The sequence below is a fragment of the Dromiciops gliroides genome, chromosome 3 (assembly GCF_019393635.1).
Source record: "Dromiciops gliroides isolate mDroGli1 chromosome 3, mDroGli1.pri, whole genome shotgun sequence".
In the NCBI taxonomy this organism is placed as follows: domain Eukaryota; kingdom Metazoa; phylum Chordata; class Mammalia; order Microbiotheria; family Microbiotheriidae; genus Dromiciops; species Dromiciops gliroides.
Genome location: NC_057863.1, coordinates 32,877,087 through 32,900,317, shown reverse-complemented (window position 1 = coordinate 32,900,317; position 23,231 = coordinate 32,877,087). Strand labels below are relative to the sequence as shown.

The 23,231-nt window shown below is 41.4% G+C and overlaps 1 protein-coding gene across 1 annotated transcript in view; it reads left to right on the top strand.

Moving 5' to 3' along the window:
- PLD1 (phospholipase D1) overlaps nt 1-23,231 on the top strand; it is a 205,819-nt gene that overhangs the window by 111,077 nt on the left and 71,511 nt on the right. The window contains 6 exon segments of the mRNA XM_043998186.1: nt 2,239-2,322; nt 8,060-8,141; nt 16,455-16,565; nt 20,407-20,607; nt 21,218-21,431; nt 22,400-22,513. Of these exon segments, the coding sequence (XP_043854121.1) occupies nt 2,239-2,322; nt 8,060-8,141; nt 16,455-16,565; nt 20,407-20,607; nt 21,218-21,431; nt 22,400-22,513 (806 nt within the window).

Genomic DNA, 23,231 nt, shown 5'->3' with positions numbered 1-23,231 from the left:
CATTATGTATGTAGGCAGCAAACCACAACAGTATTAGTGGAGCTTTTGACTTTGCCACTAATAGAAATCACAGATGTTTTCATATCACATTATGTTTGTTGCAAGTCATTGCTTTGCAATTCCAATAGCTATTAGACCCACCATTAAATGACAGGTGATCATAGTGTTCTGTCTATAGACTGCATTTCAGTATAATTGATTTCATTTGTAATCCTGTGTACTTTATTTAATGCAATTAAAAGTGTCATTCTGACAAGGGGACCCTAAATTTTCTTGACTGCCAAAGGGGTCCATGAGACACAAAAAGGTCAGAAATCCCTGATCTAAGGCTCTTGTTCCTTAGCATTCTACAATATAATTAGAATAATAAAATACTCAGATAACTTGAATTAATGTAATCTTTTAAAATGTGGATGGTGGGGGGCAGCTAGATGGCGCAGTGGTTAAAGCGCTGGCCCTGGATTCAGGAGTGCCTGAGTTCAAATCCGGCCTCAGACATTTGACACTTACTAGCTGTGTGACCCTGGGCAAGTCACTTAACCCTCATTGCCCCGCAAAAAAAAAAAAATGTGGATGGTGTCTCCTTTTCTTTTTTTTTTGAAAGGAGTTTGTCATCATGTGGAAGAATGGACAGAAATGAGTTTTCCTACTTAATATCTTAAGAACATTTTTTTTCCCCAGTGGATGAGTTTATGATGGGTTTTCAATCTTGCAGGCTGAGTTCTGGACCTTCAGTCATATAGAAATTACGCAGTACTTTTTCTTTTTCGGTATATTAGAGAATCAGTGTGGTAGAATGGAAAACACCATTATAGAATTTAGCGTTTAAGGGGCAGCTAGATGGCGCAGTGGATAGAGCACTGGTCCTGGAGTCAGGAGGACCTGTGTTCAAATCTGGTCTCAGACACTTAACATTTACTAGCTGTGTGACCTTGGGCAAGTCACTTAACCCCAATTGCCTCACTAAAAAAAAAAAAAAGAATTTAGCGTTTAGAGGGCTTAGGTTCAAAATCTGCGTCACTTAGCTCCAAGGCCTTGGAAAAATCACCCAAACTCTCTGTGAGACTCGGTTTCCTCACCTGTAAAATGGGAGGGTTAGACTGGGTGGCCTCTTCCTGGTCTAGATCTATGATCCCATTAAATATTAAAGGGATTTACTTGCCATTTAATTTTCCTTTAATAACAAAGCACATTCAGGTTGAAATTGTTTTCCTTACCTACTCATTAATGGCCAATGGCTATTGTTAAGTGTTAAGTAGAGAGGCTTTCTGCCGTGGCATGCTGAGAGTCAGGATCTTCCCATTAGTGGTAAATGACCCCTGGCTCCAGAGCTCTGGGCTATCATCAGCTTCCTGGAGGAAGTCACTCTCTGAGTCCCCCAGAAGCATCCTTATTAAACGCCCTTATTTTACATGAACCAAAACCATCACCTACAATACACAAAAGGATCAAAGCATTATTTCCTTACCCAGGACTGAGAAATAAAACAGAGGGCATGACCAGGAGGAATGAATGCCTCAGACATTTAACTAACTGAATAACAGTGGGGAAAGTCATTTAGCTTCACTCATCTTTAAGATGAATATGAGAAAGACTAGAGCATTTCTCCCACAGGATTTTTAAGATGATCAGACAAGATAGGAATAAATAAAGGACTTTTCAGACCTTCACCTGTTATGTGGAAAAGTTATTTCTTAATGTTGGTTGTTAGAATTGTTTGCCCTTGAACCAGTTAGGGAGAACTGGGCTGATCTCTTGACTGAACTCTTTAAGATCAAAAGAGAGATATGAAAATTTCCATCTATGTTTGCTGTTTACATCAAACTATTTATTGTTTTTATTTGGAGACACTTATATTGTAGCTTGAGAGAGGAATGTGATATATGTAGTGGCTACAAGGGTGGAGTTTGGAGTCAGGAAGACCTGGATCCAAATTCTCCCTCTGACTTATATTAACTGTGTGACTGAGCAAGTCACAACCTTTTAATGCCCTCGGCAGTTCTCTTAGACTGTGAATTGTAGACTTAGAGTCCTCTATATATCTGTTCACATAAAGTTGTCAAGATCATTATTTCTCCATTTTCATCTATGGGGGGGAATTTCCATACTGGGCATTTCGTACACTGATGAAATCACATATCTGAAATGAAAACAAACTCTTGGTGCTTTGCTTTGATAGGTGGTTTGTTTTTCTTTTGGGTGAATTTTTTTTTTAAATACCTCTTTATTTTCTTGTAGGTATGTTAATGCCAAAGGGTATTTTGAAGATATAGCAAATGCTATGGAAGAAGCAAAAGAAGAGATTTTCATCACAGATTGGTGGTAAGTATTCACACAAGTGGGGATCTGGTCCAAAGGTCTCCCCATTCGATGTTTCCTACAATGTGGGGCCCTGTGCTAAAGACTTACACTATGGAAACTAACATCACGACCAGATGCTTTGGCAGGCGTCTGACCCGACTCACTGCTCAAGTCTCCAGTCAAAGGCCTTTTCAGAAAACTTGGCATGCAGGCAGGGCCTTCGTATCTTCAGCTTGGAGATTTCTTTTTTTGTCGTTTGGAGGAGAGAGACCGGACTGTTTACTTCAGTGCGGACTGCAGGGCCCAGAGGGTGTTACTGTTCAGGGACGAAGCCCTCCCTCCCATTTGTTGGGACTTCGATGCTGGCTGCAGGGCACACGTCCCTCTGAGTCTTGTTTCTTGGAGGATGCAATAGTTATACTGGTGGGTCATCTTTAGAAATGTCAGATGGGATGATAAGGACTAGTGGCTAGACAGGATAGGTTTCTTCTTCCTTAGCTCCAGCTTTCTGATCGCCATTTAAAATCTGTGATAGTTCTTGATAAAAATTAGTGGTGGAAAGCTCGAATAGAAAACCCATCCAATTAGTAGGAAGGTGTATCCCTGGAGTCTTCGTAATTTGGCTTGGGCTTCTGCCTGCTTCTCTTTCCAGCCAAAATCCATAGGATAAACCAAAAAGACATCTTGGAAGTATTCAGTCGTAACAAATATTGCTGTTTTCCTTCTAAGAATTCAGTTTCCTGGCAGTCTCTGTTTTTTCTTTAGACTGTGTCTTCCAAAAGTACATTAAAAGCAGTGGAAAGGGGCAGCTAGGTGGTACAGTGGATAAAGCACCAGCCCTGGATTCAGGAGGACCTGAGTTCAAATCTGACCTCAGACACTTGACACTAGCTGTGTGACCCTGGGCAAGTCACTTAAGCCCATTGCCCTACCCCAAAAAAATTTTTTTAAAAAGAAGTGGGAGACCACATGCATGAAGTGGGAAAATATTATCTTAATGTAGGCAATATAATACAATACCATACTATACCACACATGCAAAACAATACACTGCAATGTAATGCAATGTAACACAACACAACAGAATACAATATGGTGATAACTAGTTTAATGATACTAGGATTTTAAAGAATCAGTCATTCTATCAACAAGCATTTATTTTTTTAAATCATGAGTGTACTTTATTATTTTCCACTTACATGTAAATATAGTTTTCAATATTTGTTTTCACAAGATTTTTAGTTCCAAATTTTTCTCCCTCCCTCCTTTTCTACCCTTTTCCCCAAGACAAAAAGCAATCTGATATAGGCTATAGAAGTACAATCACATCAAACATACTTCTGGACTAGTCATATTGTGAAAGAAGAATCAGAACAAAAGGGAAAAACCTCAAAAAAAAAAGTAGAAACAATATGGTTCAATCTTCATTCAGAATCCACAGTTCTTTTTTTCTGGATTCAACAAGCATTATTAATTAATTAATTAATTTATTAATTAATTTATTTTTGCAGGACATTGAGGATTAAGTGACTTGCCCAGGGTCACACAGCTAGTAAGTGTCAAGTGTCTGAGGCCAGATTTGAACTCATGTCCTCCTGAATCCAGGGCTGGTGCTCTATCCACTGTGCCACCTAGCTGCCCCTCAACAAACATTTATTAAATGCCTATTGTATGCCAAGCACTAACAGTCCCTGCCAACAAGGTGCTGGTGCTCTATCTGGGCAGACAGATCAAAGTATGTGAACACATATTTACAAAATAATTACCAGGCAAGGTTGTGTGGTGGTTATAGTGCTGGAGTCGGAAAGACCTGAGTTCAAATTCTGCCAGTTTGGCTAGACTGTAGAATTCATATAACACTGTAAGGTTTGCAAAATACTTTTCATGTATCGTCTCCTCTGGGCCTCACAGCAACCCTGTGAGGTATGGATTTGGCTAGGTCACACATATTCAAATATGTACCCTTCAAAGTTTTAACTATGCAAAATATGGTCATTGGTTCAAGTCCAATGGAAATGTGCAGTACAAATGTGAATGATGCTACCCTGCCTAGGGATTCATTGTTCTCACTAATTGGGGCTTAGCTGTACTACTGGTGATGATGTTATCCTATTTTACAGATAAAAACACCTGAGGCTCAGAGATGTGTTGCACATGGTCATAATTAGCAAGTGTCAGAGGCAGGATTTGAGTCCAGATCTCTCCTAACTCCAAATCTAACACTTTGTAATGGGAGGACCCTTCTTCTCAATTGTTTTTCCTTTCATGACTCCCCCACATAATGTCCCTATCTAGTAAGCAAGCGGTTAGCCCTGGTTTTCGTTTGGTTGTCCAAATAAAACTTTAACATTGGGAGCCTCTAAGAAATAGAATTCTTATTTAGGAGCCAATTTCTTTTTAAAAATATTTCTTAAAAAGCAAGGCCCATCCACAAATAAGACTAGACATAGTTGCTGCCATTAAAGCTCCTTTCTTTGCTTTCTGAAAAAGAATAATGTCCTTCTTGACTCTTCAGAAAAATAAAGCACAAATTCCCAGCCTCTTTCTGTGTCAGAAGAGATAGGGTGCTCCGTGTTTTCTCTCCTCCTGTCTACCTTCAAATGAGTAATGACTCAGACTGATATCTGGTGAAAATGCTCTCTGAAATAAAAGTGGCCTCTTTCATCCTTGGGGGGAAATCACTTTGTTTTTTCAGCTCCAATGTCCTCATCCATGAAATGGGGATAAGTAATTACCTCCCAGAGTTGGGACTGAATGAAATAACATACAGAAAGTACATAGCAAATTTTAAAGTGATATATATGTTAGCTGTTATCAGCAGCACCGTCATCATTGTTCCTGTTTGTTATCCATGAATCGGGTCAGCCTAGAAAAGTCTGTTTGGTCATTAAAGTACCTGAGTACTAATTATGCTAGGCATTTTAGACCCACCCATCTTATCCTAAGACCCACTGTGGGGTCTTAACAGGGCCAAACCCTTTCCACCTCTAGTCCCATTTGAACCAGCCCTTGACAAAGGAAGAAATGTGGATGATGTGGGAATGACAATGAACCCAAGCAGCAGCCAACTGAAGAAGACATGGAAAGGAAGAGAAAGAAAGGAACTGAGTTGCTACAACCAAAGAGCCACCAACCCAACATTTACCCAATAAAAAAACAACCAGTATAGGGATACCTGACAGTGTATGCGACGTACTTTCCCTGTAGTCCCCCACCTTTTTGCTGCAAGAAAATCAATTTCACTCCTTTCTTAAGGACTGGGCTTGCTCTAGTGAATATGTTTGTGATTTAGAATAATAGTCTATGCAAAACCCATTTTGAGTGATCTTCACTTCCCTTCATACAAATGGCCAGTCAGCAAAAGCTTTTCAAAGCAAATTCTCCAGGTGTGATGTTGCATCCCTGACATTGTTTCCAGGAGAGCACCTTGAGTTAAGTGGGGGCACTTTGGTTCAGTGTCAGGCTCCTCTGCTAAGTTCCTTTGTGATCTTGCAGAAGCCGCTGTTCTATCCACATCACCATTTTATGTTTCTTCTGGAGCTGAACAGATGAGGTTAAAGGAGCTCTCAAAAGCCCTTGGATGATTTCATTTCTATGACCCGTGGAATCTATGCCCCTCTAGTGGCATCAGTAAGTATGGGCTTTGAGACTCTGGAATGTTAAGGAAGAGAAACACAAAACCAGAATGAAGAAAGAAAGCTTAGGAAAGAGAAACAGGAAGTCAAAGAGAGACTGGGATGGAAGGAAGAGGCTTTTAGCACTTTAAGAAAAAACTGAATGTTTCAGCACTGAATAATTCTCATTACTCTTGTCAGTTCGATGTAGATCACAATCTGTCTTTAAGTTAGCAAGGAAGTCTTGGTTTAAAGACAAGTCAAGTCAGAAAATATTGATTAAGCTTTTTACTCAGTGCCAAGCATTGTACAAAGCTCTAGAGATAGAAAGGAATGGGAAATGTGAGTTCACATTTCAATGGGGGAGATAATATTTGAATAACTTTATATGTAGAAAATACTTATGGGGCTAATAATTGTCCTAGAGGCAGGATCTAAAACTGACTCCAAATCTTGTGTTCTTTCCCTGACACCATAATGTTTGTCTTCTGTTAAAAAAAAACAAGGACTTAGACTAGATTACATAGAAGGTCCCTCCCAACCCTAGAAGCCCATGATCCTAGTGTAACGATTGGAATGATGCCACCTGCTGGAGACTTACTGTAGAAGAGTTCCACCCATGAAGCGAAGATCTTTGAGGGCAAGACCAGGAGTCTTTTCTTTGGCGTCAAGAAGTGACGCGGGCTAGTGGGAGGAGGAAGGAAGAGCCTGGCGCTCAGTCTGAGGGGCTTTTTCTCTGGACTCTGGTGGAGAAGGGAGCTAGAAATGTGCTCTCCCTTTAATGGATAGGAATCTAGGCCTTTCTCTCTCTCTTTACCAGATTCTTATTCTCCTTAATAAATGCTTAAAAGTCTAACTCTTGCTAAAGCTTATAATTTATTGGCGACCACTCATTAGATATTTTAGACAGTTTAGCTAGAATTTTAGCCCTTAACACTAGATTCCACACTAGAGAGAAGTAAGTACACAAGCTATTTTATTAATTTGGACAACTTGATTAGCAGGCAGGATAGGGATGATAGATACTTTGGCCTGTTCCCACATAGATTTGATATCTTTTTTTTTTTTTTTTTTTGGCAGGGCAATGAGGGTTAAGGGGCTTGTCCAGGGTCACACAGCTAGTAAGTGTCAAGTGTCTGAGGCCGGATTTGAACTCAGGTCCTCCTGAATCCAGGGCCGGTGCTTTATCTACTGCACCACCTAGCCACCCTAATTTGATATCTTTCGCTAAAGCTTTTCATTCCAAATAGTTTGAAAATTAAATGTCTAGCACAGCTACATCTATTGGAAATATTATACTTAAATTTGTATAGTTCAATCAAAAAGAATTGATTATTATTAGAATTTTTATTAGAATTAATTCATCAATCAATCAATCAACTTGTATATTTACTTGTTCATTTGTTTGTTCTTTCATTCGTTCATTCATTTGTTCATTTGTTATGAGCCAGGCACTGTGCTAGGCAGTGAAACTATTGCTCTAAGGGAGATACATCTAGATGATTATGGGCAGCACTTTTGTCTTTAAGAATTCCCTGGATCTAATAAAGCTTATTTGTTGTTTTCTCAAGGATATTTTGGGGTTATTATTTATTTGTATAGTTTGTTGGCTGTTAGTTTATGAAAAGTAAAGAGCTTTGGGTGTATAATTTCCAGTTCTGGGTAATTTCTTTCTAGGCATTTAATAGCCGCTCAATGTTTTACAACCTACTAGGATATGTTGGACAATTTCTACCATTTTCTTGCAAAGTCTGTGTTCCTCAATACATTTTATATCCTCATAATGCTCATGACCATGATAACCCTTCTGTAATTTCTGTTGACCAAGACCTGGTCCCGAACTCCTATGACAAATACCTCTGTTTCTCCCAAATAAATATAAATGACAGCCATTTTTTCAATGCTTGTTTGGCACCATATTGTTGGATGAGTTTCTTATGGTGTTAATCATGCATGTCTTTTGGTTACACTATTGTTTATCATCATCATCACTGCCACCATATGTGTGCCAGACTATTTACTAACCAAGGGAAGGGTAGGGATGAGTTTGCTCTTGAATTACTCTCATTATTGAGACACAAGCAGAAGCCAGTTGACTTTACAGAGCATTTGAATAACTTAGGGACTATACTTTATGATTTTAGGTTGAGTCCAGAAATCTTCCTAAAACGCCCGGTGGTAGAAGGAAATCGTTGGAGACTAGACTATATTCTCAAACGGAAAGCAGTAAGTATATGATGGATATCCCCCCCCCAAAAAAAAAATCCTGTTGATTTTTAAAATAATCTTACTTTAGTACTTTGTAACTTCATGATGTTTTCTCTCTCTCTCTCTCTCTCTCTCTCTCTCTCTCTCTCTCTCTCTCTCTCTTTCTGTCTCTCTCTCTCTCTTTGATGAGGCAATTGGGGTTAAGTGACTTGCCCAGGGTCACACAGCTATTAAGTGTCAAGTGTCTGAGGCTGGATTTGAACTCAGGTCCCCCTGAATCCAGGGCCGGTGCTCTATCCACTGCGCCACATAGCTGCCCCCATGAGGTTCTCTTCATGTGAACCCCTTCCTGGAAAATATGGTGACCCGTCTTTAGAAGGTCTCCTCCATCTTTGTGAATTTCTTGGAAAAATCATTTCCAGATGGCCAGTCTTCCTAGGGCAGGCTTTTCTGAATCCAGCTAAGCTGCTCTTCAGACACCTGTTTGCATTTACTGTTTCTGGGGCCCTCCCTGAAATCTTTTTTAACTTCGTAAAACCTGTGACAGTCTCTGTTCCCCTGGCACAGCCTCCACGGAGCCAGGGTCCCCATCGTGCCACAAGGCAGCATTAGGATAGGACATTAGGAGAGAAATATAATCATCCCCCTATTTTTCTCATAATTTATCAAAAAGCAATATGCTGCTTGTTCACAATCTCATTCTCATAGTGCCATTTTTCTCCATTAATGTTCGACTCTCCAGGATGAATCTTTTATAATGCATTCCATTAACAACTCTTATCCTGTCAGCTGTTGTCACAGTCCCAACTCCTAAAGTACAATGGAAATTCCTTGTGTAACTGAAAAAACTTTGCGACAAAACTTAGAGAACAAATTTCTAGTTCAACCCCTTCTATTTTAGAGAGGAGGAACCTGAGGCCCTTGGGAGCTGCCTGATGTATGCTGAGATTAAGTGGCTTGTTCTAGGTTCTCCAGATAGTCAGTGTCAGCTGTGGGATTTGAACCTATTCCTTTAGAGGTATATTGTAATAGGGCCAGGGATAGAGATTGGGCCTATGATTTTACTGGTGTGAGGAATTAATACTGAAGAATTTCTTCTACCAGTGCAGATAAACATTTTCTCCATAATTTGCAGCCTTAAAGAATTGTCTAGAATCCTGAAAAATTAAGTGACTTGCCTAAGGTCACACTGACAATAAGTATGTGTCAGAGGCAGGATTTGAACCTAGATCTTCCTGGATCCAAGGCCAATTCTCTATTCACTCCACTTGTGGTTGTTCAGTCACGTCCAACTCTCCATGATCTCATTTGGAGTTTTCTTGGCAAAGATACTGCAGTGGTTTGCCATCTCCTTCTCCAGCTTAATTGACAGAGGAGGAAACTGAGGCAAGCAAGGTTAAGTGACTTGCCCAGCATCACACAGATAGTGTCTTAGGTCGGATTTGAATTCATGAATTCCTGATTCAAGGCAGGGCGATGTGTGCACTGTGGCACCACCTAGCTGCCCATTCACTGTACTCTTCTTCCTCATACAGGGAATGAGAACATATCGGTGGGTCAACCAACAAATATCACTACAAGCCGGGCAGTGTGCTTGGCTCTAAGCATACAAAGAAAGGCCCTTATCATGAACTTTACCATCATTGTATCCTGATCCAGAAAGTGAGGCATATGACCTTCCCAGTGTGATTTGGAAGGTCTGTTTTCTAGGACTTATCATAAAAGTTCCTAGGTGGTGGGGAGTAGCTAGGTGGCGCAGTGGATAAAGCACCGGCCCGGGATTCAGGAGGACCCGAGTTCAAATCCAGCCTCAGACACTTGGCACTTACTAGCTGTGTGACCCTGGGTAAGTCACTTGACCTTCATTGCCCCGCCCTCCCCCCCAAAGTTCCTAGGTCAGGACTGACTACCCATGATGACACTTTGCCATTTGCTATCTCCTTGGTGCCTGTTCTGCTTTTTCTTCCTCTTCCTTTTCCTTTACTCAATATTGCCAAACCTCCCCTCCCTTCCTGGTTTTCTTTCTCCTCTTTTGGTGTCTTAACCTACCCCCCCCGCCCCCCCCACCCCCCTGACACTCAGTACTGAAGAAGGGTAAGCAAGGGAGGGGTGTAGTCAAAGGGGTATTTCAGAAATAGTAATCCAATGGTGGTATATGGCATTAGGAGGGGTTTAAGATAATAGTCTAACTCCCTTTTTTTTAACCATTAAGGAAGCTGAGGCCAGAAATGTGGAATGATGTGTCTGAGGCACCCCATGTCATAAATGGCAGAATTTGGGATTTGAACTCAGAGCCCCTAACTCCAAAGTTGGTGCTCCACCCACTATGCTACTGAGTTTCTTTTGGATTGGAATGTGGAGAGGCTGGAACAGATTAGAAAAGAGGGAAATCAGAACTCAGGGGCTAGTTTTGGATATGGCATCCCCGAGGTCTCCAGTGGGCAATTGGATATACAAGATTGGAGTTTGAGTCATAAAACAGAGTCTTCCATGTCCCCCCAGATCTATCTCTCAACAGCTCCCTCAGGGTCCTGGGTTTGTATATTTCCATTGTTGGGTTTATGGGCAGTTGAACCATCTTCCATTTTGTTAGTATCACGGCTTCTCTCTCCTCCTCATGGTCCAGATGTTCAGGCAGTGATGGCGACCAACGTTGATCATTCTTTATTACTTCTTTCATGTAAAGCCATACTCTCTGAAACTCATTGTTATTAAATTGCTGATAACTGCATAAATCTCCCAAGGAAATGGTGATTTCATTATATTAATTTCCCTTGTGATGCATTGGTCTCTTTGTCCTTTTTCTTCATCTAGCCTGGCCCCGGCAACATCTGGATCATCAATTTTTAAAACTGAATTGACATTTTCATACGCTCATAAACACCCATCATTTAAATAATTTAGCACCAGAAAGCCACACACTAAATCCGTGAACTTCTGCAGTCATAAGAGGATATTTATTCTTGTCTTAATGGGCCCCAGGGTCTCTGAAATTGATAGAGATGGGTAACCTTTGATATCTGAATAGGCCTGTTCTGATGGGACGAGTTCAGGAGGCTTTGTATAGACTTCCAGTATTCCTGTGTTTGTTCATCCCAGGCCTGTTCTTCTCCCTCATCCAGACTCTCTTTAAATCTCCAGTTACTGTAGTTTATTCTTTCAGTGAACATTTAGTAAGCACCTACTGGGTGCTTACTGGGAATACAAAGACAAAATGGAAGCGGAAGCTTATATTCTATGGGAGTTATAGCGGCAGAGAGGGACACAGATGGATAAATAGGTATAAGGCACATACAAAGTAAATGCAAAATAATATCAGGTCCAGGGGGAGCACTGACAGCTGGGGAAGCAGGAAGGGCCAGTGGAAGAGGTGGCCCTTGGGCTGAGCCTTGAAAAGACCTGGAATTCCAGGAGCAGGCATGAAGAGGGATTGCATTCCAAGTGTGGGGGGCCATGGCTTGGGCAAAGGGATGGAAATGAGAGAGGGAGGGCTGTGTATGAGAAACAGGTTGCTAGTTCACCAGTTTGACTGAAATCGCTACTGCTTTTCAATGAGAAAAAAAAAAAAAAAAAGAGGGAATGTAGGACTGGTGAAAGAGCACTGGAATCCAGACCTGGGTTCGAATTTCACCTCTGACAATTTGGGGTATATCAGTTTATTTCCCTGGATCTGAATTTGCTGATTTGTAAATGAAGCACTTGACCTAAATGGTACAGGAGGTAGAGATCTGGACCTGGAGTCAGGAAGACCCAAGTTCAAATCCAGCCTCTGACACTTTTTCTTTCTGTATTTTGTTTTTGTTGGTGGTGTTACCACAAAGAGTTTTGTTATGAATGTTTTGGTATCTAGATGACTTTCATGAAAATTACTTCAGATTCACTCCTTTTTGTTGTTTCCTTGGATTGTACTTATTTTTTAATCTTTATAAGCAAAAAAAAAAATGCATGGGTAGTGTGGTACAATGGATAGAGAGCAGATTTTAGATTAAGAAGACCTGGGTAGGGGCAGCTAGGTGGTGCAGTGGAAAGAGCACTGGCCCTGGATTCAGGAGGACCTGAGTTCAAATCCAACCTCAGACACTTAACACTTACTAGCTGTGTGACCCTTAATCCCAATTGCCTCATACATATACAAATCTAGAAGATAAATGAAAAGTAAATTTAAGGTAATGTGGTCTCTCCCTTTTGAATAGAGTATTTTTGCTTTTCTTTATCCCCTAAGTGTTAAGCATAGTATGGGGTATACAGTAATAGCTTAATCATTGTTTGTTGAAGAGGGGGGAAGGGAATAAGCATTTATTCAGTGCCTACTATGTGCTAGACACTGTTCCAAGGAGTTCCACAAATATGTGATCCTCACAACAACGCAGGGAAGTAGGTACTATTATCATCACCCCTCTTTTATAGTTGAGGAAACTGAGGCAGGCAGAGCTTAAATGACTTGCCCAGGGTCACACAAATCTGAGGTTCCATTTGAACTCGGGTCTTCCTGACTCCAGGCCCACTGCTCCTGGCACTACAATGACTTCCAGGTACCTTTGTGAATTAATTCTTGGTAGGGAACTATGAAAGTCTTCATGGATGAGGCACTAGGTCCTTGAGTTGCTTAATGAAGGGAGGAAGGATTTCTATGCCATGGAGGTGATGAGGGAATCTTTTCCAGGCACAGGAGCAGTAGAAAGAAGCCAGAGTTCTGCTTGTAAGGACCAGACAACAGGCCAGATTTGGCTGCGCTCTAGGGTCAGGTATAGACGGGTTGGCCCCAAGTTGTGAAGGCGTGGATGAGTCCAGTCCCTTTGATGAGGACTAGAAGGGCCATGTCAATTACATAGCTAGGAGGTGGCAGAGATGAGATTCCGCCCCAGGTCTCCAGACTGCTACATCAGCCTGCTTCTCCTACTCCCAAATGCAATTAAAAATGCAAGTTACTTTGCACCTCTGGTCCCCCTTCAGCCACCTGCCAATGTGGGTGTTTCTTGTGCTTAAAAAGAGTCCTTAATTGGGGCAGCTAGGTGGTGCAGTGGATAAAGCACGGGCCCTGGATTCAGGAGGACCTGAGTCCCAATCTGGCCTCAGACACTTGACACTTACTAGCTGTGTGACCCTGGGCAAGTCACTTAACCCCCATCGACCCCCCCCCCACACACAAAAGAGTCCTTAATTAATGGGGATAAATATCACCAGGATTACTGGCAAGCCCTTAGCATATATTGGGTCATGGAGAAAGAGAGAATGAAATAACATGATGCATCCTTTGCTGTTATTTATGGTTTCCATGAGGCCGAGCAGAAGGGGTGTCAGGCTTTGTGGTCAGAATATCTCCATGAGAATCTGCTACTTCCTACCTAAATCAATTCATCTCTCTGGGCCTCAGTTTCCTGATCTGTAAAATGAGGAAGTTGGATTAGTTATTCTGTGAGATTCCTTTCAATCCTAATGATAATAAAAGTAATGATGATAATGATGATATATTTTTAAAAATTCTATCTGCCCAAGGTCCCCCAGTGCTGGCAATATTGGAATGTTCTCCTTACCTTTGTCATTCCTTTGACCAGAGTGGGAGCACAGTTAGCTGGTGGCTTATTGAATCAGTTATCCCAGGATTTTATTCCATGACTATATAGAGCATATGCAGGCTGACTCGTGGTTTTCTCCTCCCTTATTGTTTAATCATTTTATTTGTTGCTCAGTCATTTCAATCGTGTCCAACTCTTCATTTCCCTTTTTGGGGTTTTCTTGGCATAGATGCTAGAGTGGTTTGCCATTTTCTTCTCCAGCTCATTTTCAGATGAAGAAACTGAGGCAAACAGGGTGAAGTGACTTGCTGAGGGTCACACAACTAACAAGTGTCTCAGGCTAGATTTGAACTAAGGTCTTCCTGATTCTAGACTCAAGCTCAATCCACTGTGCCACCTAGCTGCCCCTAACCATTTTATAACTTCAGGGGGAAAATGTTCCCTGCTCAAAAATTAGGTTGGGTTCAGTCCAAGTTTTCATATGCCACTCTAGTCTGGGAAGCAAGTGGGTAGTGAAATCCCCCAGAATTTGGATTAGAAGGCCTGTCATCAATCAATCAAGCGCTCATTAAGCTCCTTCTATGAGCCAGGCCCTGTGCTGGGTACTGGCAATTGGAGCACAAAAGATGAAACTATTCTTCCTCTCCTGGACCGTGCATTCTATGGGGCATGTGCTAACAAAACTGGTGGGGTTTGGGAAAGACCCGTCCTTTTGCACATAGAGAAGAACTCCTTGGAGGCCAGCTCATGAACAGAGAGGTGTATCTGGGGTGGTGGTGGGAGGAGGAGGAGGAAGAGGAGGAGGAGAAATTAGCTAAATTAAAAGTAACTAGGGGAGAGGTGCATTAGCAACTGTGAGTATTAAAAAGGGCCCATGCAGAAGGTGATGTTTGAAATGCATCCTAGAGAAAGAGAGGATTCTGTGTGGCTGCAGAGAGAGAGAGAGAGAGAGATCGAGAGAGAGAGAGAGAAAGATAGAGAGATAGAGAGAGAGAGAGAGAGAAAGAGAGGGCATCCTCAGTGTGCAGAACCACCACCGCAAAAACGTGGAGATGGGAGACAGAGTTCCATGCATGAGGAACCATGAGAAGGTCAGTTTGGCTATTTTGTGGAGAGTGGTAAGGGGCTGGGACCAGGTTGTGCAGGCCCTTATAGAGAAAGTTTTATTTTCTCCTACAGGTGATAGGAAACCCTTGCAGTTTATTGAAAAAAGGTGTCATGTAGCCAAGATTGATGTTTAAGGAAAATCACTTTGAATTGGACTGGGGAGGGCTTGAGACAGGGAGGTCAATTGGGAGGCCATTGCAATAATCTAGGCAAGAAGAAGCAATGAGGGCTTGAACTAAGCTTGTGCCTTTATGGTTAAAGAGAAGGGGTTGGAGGTGAGAGGTGTTGTAGAGGAAGAAATGACAAATTTTATTTTGCTTGGTTATTTTAACTGTGGAGATATATTATTTTGGATAATTAATTTCACCATTGGGTAATGGGATATATGAACTCTCCATGGGATAGAAACATAGCCTGATATTTAGTAAAAGGCCCATTTCTCCCTTCACTTTTTTTTTTGGGGGGGGGGGACAATGAGGGTTAAGTAACTTGCCCAGGGTTACACAGCTAGTAGTGTCAAGTGTCTGAGACCGCATTTGAACTCAGGTCCTCTTGAATCCAGGGCTGGTGCTTTATTCACTGCACCACTTAGCTGCCCTGCTCCCTTTACCTTTATTCATAGAATCCATCCTTCCTTCCTTCCTTCCTTCCTTCCTTCCTTCCTTCCTTCCTTCCTTCCCTCCCTCCCTTCCCTCCTTCTCTATCCCCCCATGCAAAACTTCCCCTGAGAAATCTTGGGGTGTTAATCATGCTAAAATGCATCAAAGGTTATCTTACTGTCACATTGCCAGGTTTGACTGCAAACCTGATAGTGGTCTGTACGTAGCATGATGTAAACAAAGAAAACTAATCTCAATCACCTGAACCTCTGTCAAACTTTGGACGGTCAATGTCCCTGGAAATGACCAAGGGCAGTACTGGCCATAGGCACTAGAGGCCAGTGAGGCTTGGATGCCCATCCTTCCTGACTCTGCTATTGGCCAATCTGCTTCCTTCAACCTCTTAGTGTGACAGCTAGAGGAAGACCAGTGGAAAAGATGCTTTCCTTCAATTGAATTGATTTAACTCACCATTTATTAAGAACCTACTGAGTAGGGGCAGCTAGGTGGGGCAGTGGATAGAGCACTGGCCCTGGATTCAGGAGGACTTGAGTTCAAATCTAGTCTCAGATGCTTGACACTTACTAGCTGTGTGACCCTGGGCAACTCACTTAACCCCTATTGCCCCACCCCCACTCTCCCCAAAAAAGGACCTACTGAGTGCCATGCATCCTACTCAGGACATAGGAAGAAGATTGCAGCAGTCCCTGACTTCAAGTAGCTTGTGTGCTGTTAGGGAAACAGAATAATTCATACGTGTAAATAAATGCAAACTATATATAAATTAAATATCAGAAAGGGGGTGCCAATAATAGGGAGATCTGGAAAGTTTTTGTGAAGAATGTGACCCTTGAGCCGAACACTGAATGGAGCTGAGGTGAGGCAGGAGAGCATCCCAGGCAGGGGAGAAGGCCTAGGAAAAGACATGCAGGTGGGAGATGAAATGGTACCTATGGGCAACAAGAAGTTGTACAGTTTGCCTGGAACCTACTGTGGGTGGGGAAAGATAGGCTGGCTCCCAGTGGCCAAAGCCTTTAAATGATCTGGAGATAGAGATTTTCCACTGAGAACATTTTACCACCTTATATTTTTCTTTTCTCTTTTCACAGCAACAAGGGGTGAGGATATTTGTGATGCTCTACAAAGAGGTTGAACTGGCCCTTGGCATCAACAGTGAATATAGCAAGAGGACTTTAATGCGCCTGCACCCCAACATAAAGGTCTGCAACATGGGCTGAGGGTCTCTCCGTACATCTGAGGGATTCAGAAGCACTTTTCCAGACGTTTTGCAATCATTTATTAAGAGCATCATGTGCATTGTTAATAAAAACAAGCAAACCTGAAATTATTCTTTCAAAAGAGAGGGGAAGGCAGCATGACACATTAGATAGAGATCCAGCCTCAAAGCCAAGGTGACAGAAATTCGAGTCTCATCTCTAACACCTATTGGCTGTGTGACCCTGGGCAAGTCACTGAACCCCTCAGTGTCCCAGCAAAGTCTCCAAGACTGTAAATTGAAGAAAAAGTGCTTACTTGAATTAGTTGAGGGGGTTTTCAGACCTGGGAGGTCGCGAGACTAATGAAATCACAGGTTTAGTCCTGTCTGAGATGACTTGGGGGGAGCAGGAGAGAGAGTCAGAGAGAAAGAGATTAAGTGAATGAATGAATGAATGAATGAATGAATGAATGAATATCTCCTCTGGCCTCAAACAGAATATTTCCCATACTCTCTGCTGATGGAGCCAGCCATAGTGCTATAACTCTTCCTTTAGAATCTCAGAGTTGGAAGGGGCCTTACAGGCTACTTAGTCCAAACCATATCCTTTACGTGAAGACCTGCACTAATGGAATGGATGGATGGACAAACAAATGAACAAAAGAATATATGGATGGATGAACAAATGAACAAATGAGTGGATGGATGAATAAATGAATATTTGAATGAATGGATGGATAGATGAACAAAGGAATGAATGGATAGATGGATGAATGAATGAATGAAAAAAATTTATTAAGCACTTATTATATACACTGTACTAAGTTCTGAGAATACAAACAGAAAAGTGAAATTGTCCCTGTCATCAAGAACCTCACATTCTAATTGGAGAGTTAACACATATAAGGAGGTTTCAACTACAAATCAGGTAGAAGAGCCCCATGGCTCTTAGGAAGTGGCAAAGCTGATGGTCACATAGGAGCCCACAACCTCCTAAGGAAGCCCATCTATTCTTTTGTTTTGGTTTTTGGGTTTTGTTTGGTTTTGTTTTTGCAGGGCAATGAGGGTTAAGTGACTTGCCCAGGGTCACACAGCTAGTAAGTGCCAAGTGTCTGAGGCTGGATTTGAACTCAGGTCCTCCTGAATCCAGGGCCAGTGGCTTTATTCACTGCACCACCTAGCTGCCCCCACCATCTATTTTTATAGGAAAAAATTATTAGGACATTTCTGGTGACATCAGACCTAAATGTGCCTCTTTGCAATTGCCACTTGTCTTCAGGGACCACTTGAATGATCTGGGAATTGTTTCCAGCACTGACAATCATTCTTGATTTATCTTCCAATGGATTGCCCTTAAATATCAGTGCCAAGCCTCCATTTTCTGTTGGGATGATCAGAACATACCTCCTGGCTGATATTCTCATGGCAAACAGGTGTTAGCTAGGGAAGGCTCCCTAGACCAAAGATCAAAGAGGGGGGGTGCCTTTTAGAATGAGGAACTCTCAGGGGAAAATCCCTTGACATTTTTTCCTTCCCTCCCTGCCAATAACACCTCATCTATGCTCTCCCTGGTACAAAGAGTCAGTGTGATAAGAGATTAAAAGGTGACCATTGGCTCTGTACTACAAGGTTAGATGCTATTGGGGACTACGACACCCCTTGACACGTGGAATTATTGGGAGTTTCCCCTGCTTGTAAGCATAGACAGGATCAAAATATATTTCATTAAGTAGGAGAGGGAAAACAGTAGAAGCACCTAATTTCTTTCAAATGTTGGTTTAAAAGGAATGTGAACTTCAATTTTACTATGATTTAGTTTGTTCTTGGTTGATTTTTCTTTTTTCTTTTTCTTTCTTTTTTTTTTTTTGCAGGGCAATGTGACTTGCCCAGGGTCACACAGCTAGTAAGTGTCATGTGTCTGAGGTCAGATTTGAACTCAGGTCCTCCTGAATCCAAGGCTGGTGCTTTATCCACTACACCACCTAGGTGCCCCTGTGATTTAGTTTGAAAAGCATTTCTGAAGCACCTGCCATGTTCCAGGCCCTGGGCATACCAAGACAAGAATGAAACGCTTCCTGTCCTCAGGGAATTTACATTCTCCTGGACAATTACAATTATAATGTCAGTTACATTTTCAGTGATTTTTATAGCACAACAGTATAACTATAAAGCCAGCCAAAGTGAATGGTTAATGTAACTATCCTGATGACTTATCAGGTTTAAATAAAATAATTGGAGATCATCAGAATATTTCATATAGAAGTAATTTGAGAGGCAGGGGTTGGGACTGAATTGTCTGGCCTCAGTCATTCACTTTACCTTTACTAGATAATGAGCCTAGTAGTATTTTGGTATGTTAAGCTACATGGTGCAATGAATAGAGTGTCAGATCTGGAGGCAGAGTTCACATCTGGCCTCAGACACTTACTAGCTATATGACCTTGGACCAGTCACTTAACCCTGTTTTCCTTAGTGTCCTCATCTGTAAAATAAGCTGGAGAAGGAAATGGCAAATGCTTCTAGTATCTTTGCCAAGAAAACCCCCAAGGAGGTCACAAAGACTGAGACATGACTGAAAAACAACTCAACCACAAAATGTTAGTTGACATTATCATAAGACTGGGCAGCTAGGTGGCGCAGTGGATAAAGCACCGGCCCTGGATTCAGGAGGATCTGAGTTCAAATCCAGTTTCAGACACTTGAGACTGACTCACTGTGTGACCCTGGACAAGTCACTTAACTCTTATTGCCATGCAAAAACAAACAAACAAACAAAACAAAAAACAAAAAAAACCAATATCATAAGACCAATAGCTAGCCTGGGGTTTAACCATCAAATCCAACTCTTTCATTTTACAGAGGGAAATATTGTAAGTTTAAAGTTACTTGCCCAAGGTCAATCAGCAGCAAGAACAATTGATATTATTTAGAACTAAGTTCATATTTGTCTAGAACTTTGATATATTATCTCATCGGAACCTCAGAATACTTTCTGGGAGAAAGTGACTTATTTTATCCCCATTTTGTAGATGAAAGAAACTACAGCTCAGACAAGTTGAAGTGACTTATTCATGGTCACATATTTACTGTCCCTCTGAGACTATTTCCAATTTATCTTGTATATATCATGTGTGTAGTAATTTGCATATCTCCCCCCCATTAGATTGTGAGCTCCTTGAGGGCAGGGCTGTTTTTGCCTTCCTTTGCATCACGAGCCCTTAGCATCTGCTTGGCACATGCCAGGTGCTTCTCGGCTTCATTAGAAGTGGGAGTTGAACCCAGGCATTCTTGATTCCCAGGCGAGAACACTACCCACTAAGGAAATGACTTCTCACAATTTTTTCAATTAAATAATTCTGTAATTAATAAAGTTGGGAAGAATTCTCCTTTTTAGCTGTGTTTAGCAGACATTCCAACTTTAGTTAAATACATGCATACATATATACATATATGACTTCATTTGATAAAAGGAAAAATAAGGTAGCTATTAATGAAGCTTAACCTTCCTGAGCTGTTGACAGAGGCTAAGATTCAATAGGAATGGCCATCCCTCAATTTTTTTGAGGTGCCAGGCAGTATGTGAAAAGGATAAGTACCAATGATTTCCCTCCATTGATTAGATAACATGTGAATTGTTTTGTAAGCCATAAAATACAATGCAAATATCAATTATTACTATTAAGTGTTAATAATGGAAGTTATTTTCTTTGGTAAATTTACATAGCATGTTCAAGTACTTGAATCTGTTAACTGTGCATCTATTTTGTAGGGGGAACATGTCAGGAGAATCGTCAACAATTTTTTGTGATAAGCCTTTTCCAATCATTAATTTCTTTTCCCACCAGGTGATGAGACACCCAGATCATGTTTCTTCCACTGTGTATTTGTGGGCTCACCATGAGAAACTTGTTATCATAGACCAGTCAATAGCTTTTATTGGTGGAATTGACTTGGCCTATGGAAGATGGGATGACAATGAGCACAGGCTGACTGATGTGGGCAGCGTCAAACGCATCACTGTGGGACAGTCAACGTTTTCCCTCACAGTAAGATATAGAGAGATGTTTGACTGGTTTTCTTTAGATTACAAGTGAATGCAAGTTATATTAGAAGGAAGGAAGGAGGGAGGAAGGAAGGAAGGAAAGAAGGAAGCAAAGGAGGAAGAGAAAGGGAGGGAGGAAAGGAGGAAGGAACAACAGAAGGGAGGAAGATAGGAGGAAAGAAGGAAAGCCAAAGTGAGGAAAGAAGGGAAGTAGGGAGGAAGGGAGGAAAGAAGGGAAGAAAGGAAAGATAAAGGGATGGTGGGAGGAAGAAAGGAAGGAAGAATGGACTTATTAAATGCTTACCATTTGCCAGGCACTGTGCTAAGTACTTGAGACATAAATACAAGCAAAAAGAAGGACAATAATTAATAACTATTTATTACTAACATAATTCTACTAGAATTTTTATATTAAAGTCCAAAATTCTAGTCTGTGCTTGGACTGAGCAATGTGGTCAGAAGGTACTCTCAGTGATTCTCTGGGAGTCCAAGTTAGTTATAAATGTTACACTTCAGCTAGGTTTGACTTAGTGGTGGTTGGAGCAGGAGGCTTGTCACATTCCTCCCATTTTTAGTGTCTTTTTTAAAGTTTTGCCCGTATTTTTCATCTTCAGGGAGAGATGGGAGAATCCAATGAAGCCCTGAACCTCAAAGGGAAAAAAGATCTTAAAATCAGTCTTCCATTCCCCAAAAGCACCGATGATTCTGACTCTAGGATGAAAGGTGTGGGTAAAGGAAGCAAATTCTCCAAATTCAGCCTTTACCGGCAGCTACACCGACACAACCTGGAAAATGCCGACAGCATCAGCAGCCTTGATAGCTCCTCAAGTAAGTTCTGGTCCTTGTCTTCTGTGAACTTTCCTTTCAAAACCCCCACAAAAGTCCAGTTTTATTAATGGTTTTTATTTTTATACTATGTTCACTTACCATCTGCAGCAGTGAAATCAGAGGTCCAATAATTCCCTATTCCTTTGGCACCTTCCTTGTAACAGATGACAAAGCAAAGGTATTTAAGTAAAATCATCTGGTACAGCTACTGCAACTGAGAGAATACCCAATGCTTTATACCCATAGTTCACCCCTCACTACTAAGAGGAAGGTTGTATGTTTGAACAGTGCTCAGCCTTTCCATTGTCTCTCTGACCATTCTTGTTTCTGTAACAACAGGCTGTGTTTTTGTTTGCCCATCTCCCTGTAGAGTAACATATGAAAGTGCTGACAGCCCATCATGTAATTTCCTTCCTAGTCCCATTACATTTCCCAGGACTGATGTTTCATTTTGAAACAAATCAAATGATGTTTTTCCCCAAATGTCCAAAACAAGAAGGTGTGCATATGCTCATGCGCGTGTGCGCACACACACACACACACACACACACACACACAGCTTAATGGTTGTAGAATCATTGAGAGTTCTGCGAGTAGCACACCACAAACATGAAATTACAAACGGGCCAGAGGATATATAAAGGGAACTTCCTAGGCTTGGCCAAAGAACCTTGCTATTTCTTTCATCAGCTAGCAATGGTGCATTAGGCTTACATAAGCCCATTTCAGATTCCCTACAACTCATCATTTTCTTATCCGGAGCTTCTGAGTTCTGGAGCTCAGTCATTTGTACCCCAAAGGTTTCTGTTCCCTGAAGTCATGGATCAATAACATAATTTCTAGCCAAGTCTTAAAGCTAACCAACCAACACGAAGCTCAGACCAATTTTGTATTGATCTTTAGTGAATAGTTTGCAAATATGATGCTATCCCTGTGTTTGTAAAAAAGAGTGTCTCAACTTTCCCCAGGTTATTTTAATCACTGTAGAAGTCACCAGAATTTAATCAGAGGGTTAAAGCCCCACTTGAAATTCTTGCATCATTCCAGCGAGTCCGAACAAAGACTCGCAGACCCTGGAGGTGGTAAGTGAAGGGGGACACAGGCAAGGTTCTCTCTAAGCTTTGGCTTTTTTGTTGTTGCCTGTCGTCCAGTCACTGTGAGTGTGTAGTGTTTCTAGGTCAGTAAGCTAGCTATGCAGTGTTCATTCATTCATTCATTCCTTCATTCATTCCTTTATTCTTTCTCTCCTTCCTTCCTTCGCTTATTCATTTACCAAGTATTTGTTGAGTGGCTGCTATCTCACAAATGCTTTGCTAGTTACTATTAGAAAAACCAACAAATGTGTCATGTGATTCCTGCCCTCTGGGAGTTTGTAGTATAATAAAAATTTCAAGCATCTGTGATTTCCTCAGTATCCTCTCTACAGATCTGTAATACAATAGATAAGTCTTAGAGTTGCTTGAGGCTCCGTCAAAAAGGTTAACGGACTTGTGCAGGCTCAAATAAGCAGTATTCGTTAGATGCAGATTTGAACGTGCATTTTTAAAAGGATATTTCAGTTGTGTCTTTCCTATATTGAGGGTCTTCTACTTATGCAGATACAAACAGCGGTGTTTCTTCTTTAGTCGCATTTAGGATGTTTGTGAGGACAACATTCAAATTACAGACCGTGGCAAGCTAAATGAAAGGAGGAAATTATTGGAGTCAGAAATTAATGAGCTGGGTACATGTGACGTGGAACAGTTACTGGTGCTTTGGATGAGAACTCAACGCCATGGATTAGTGGGAAGAGGAGGAGTA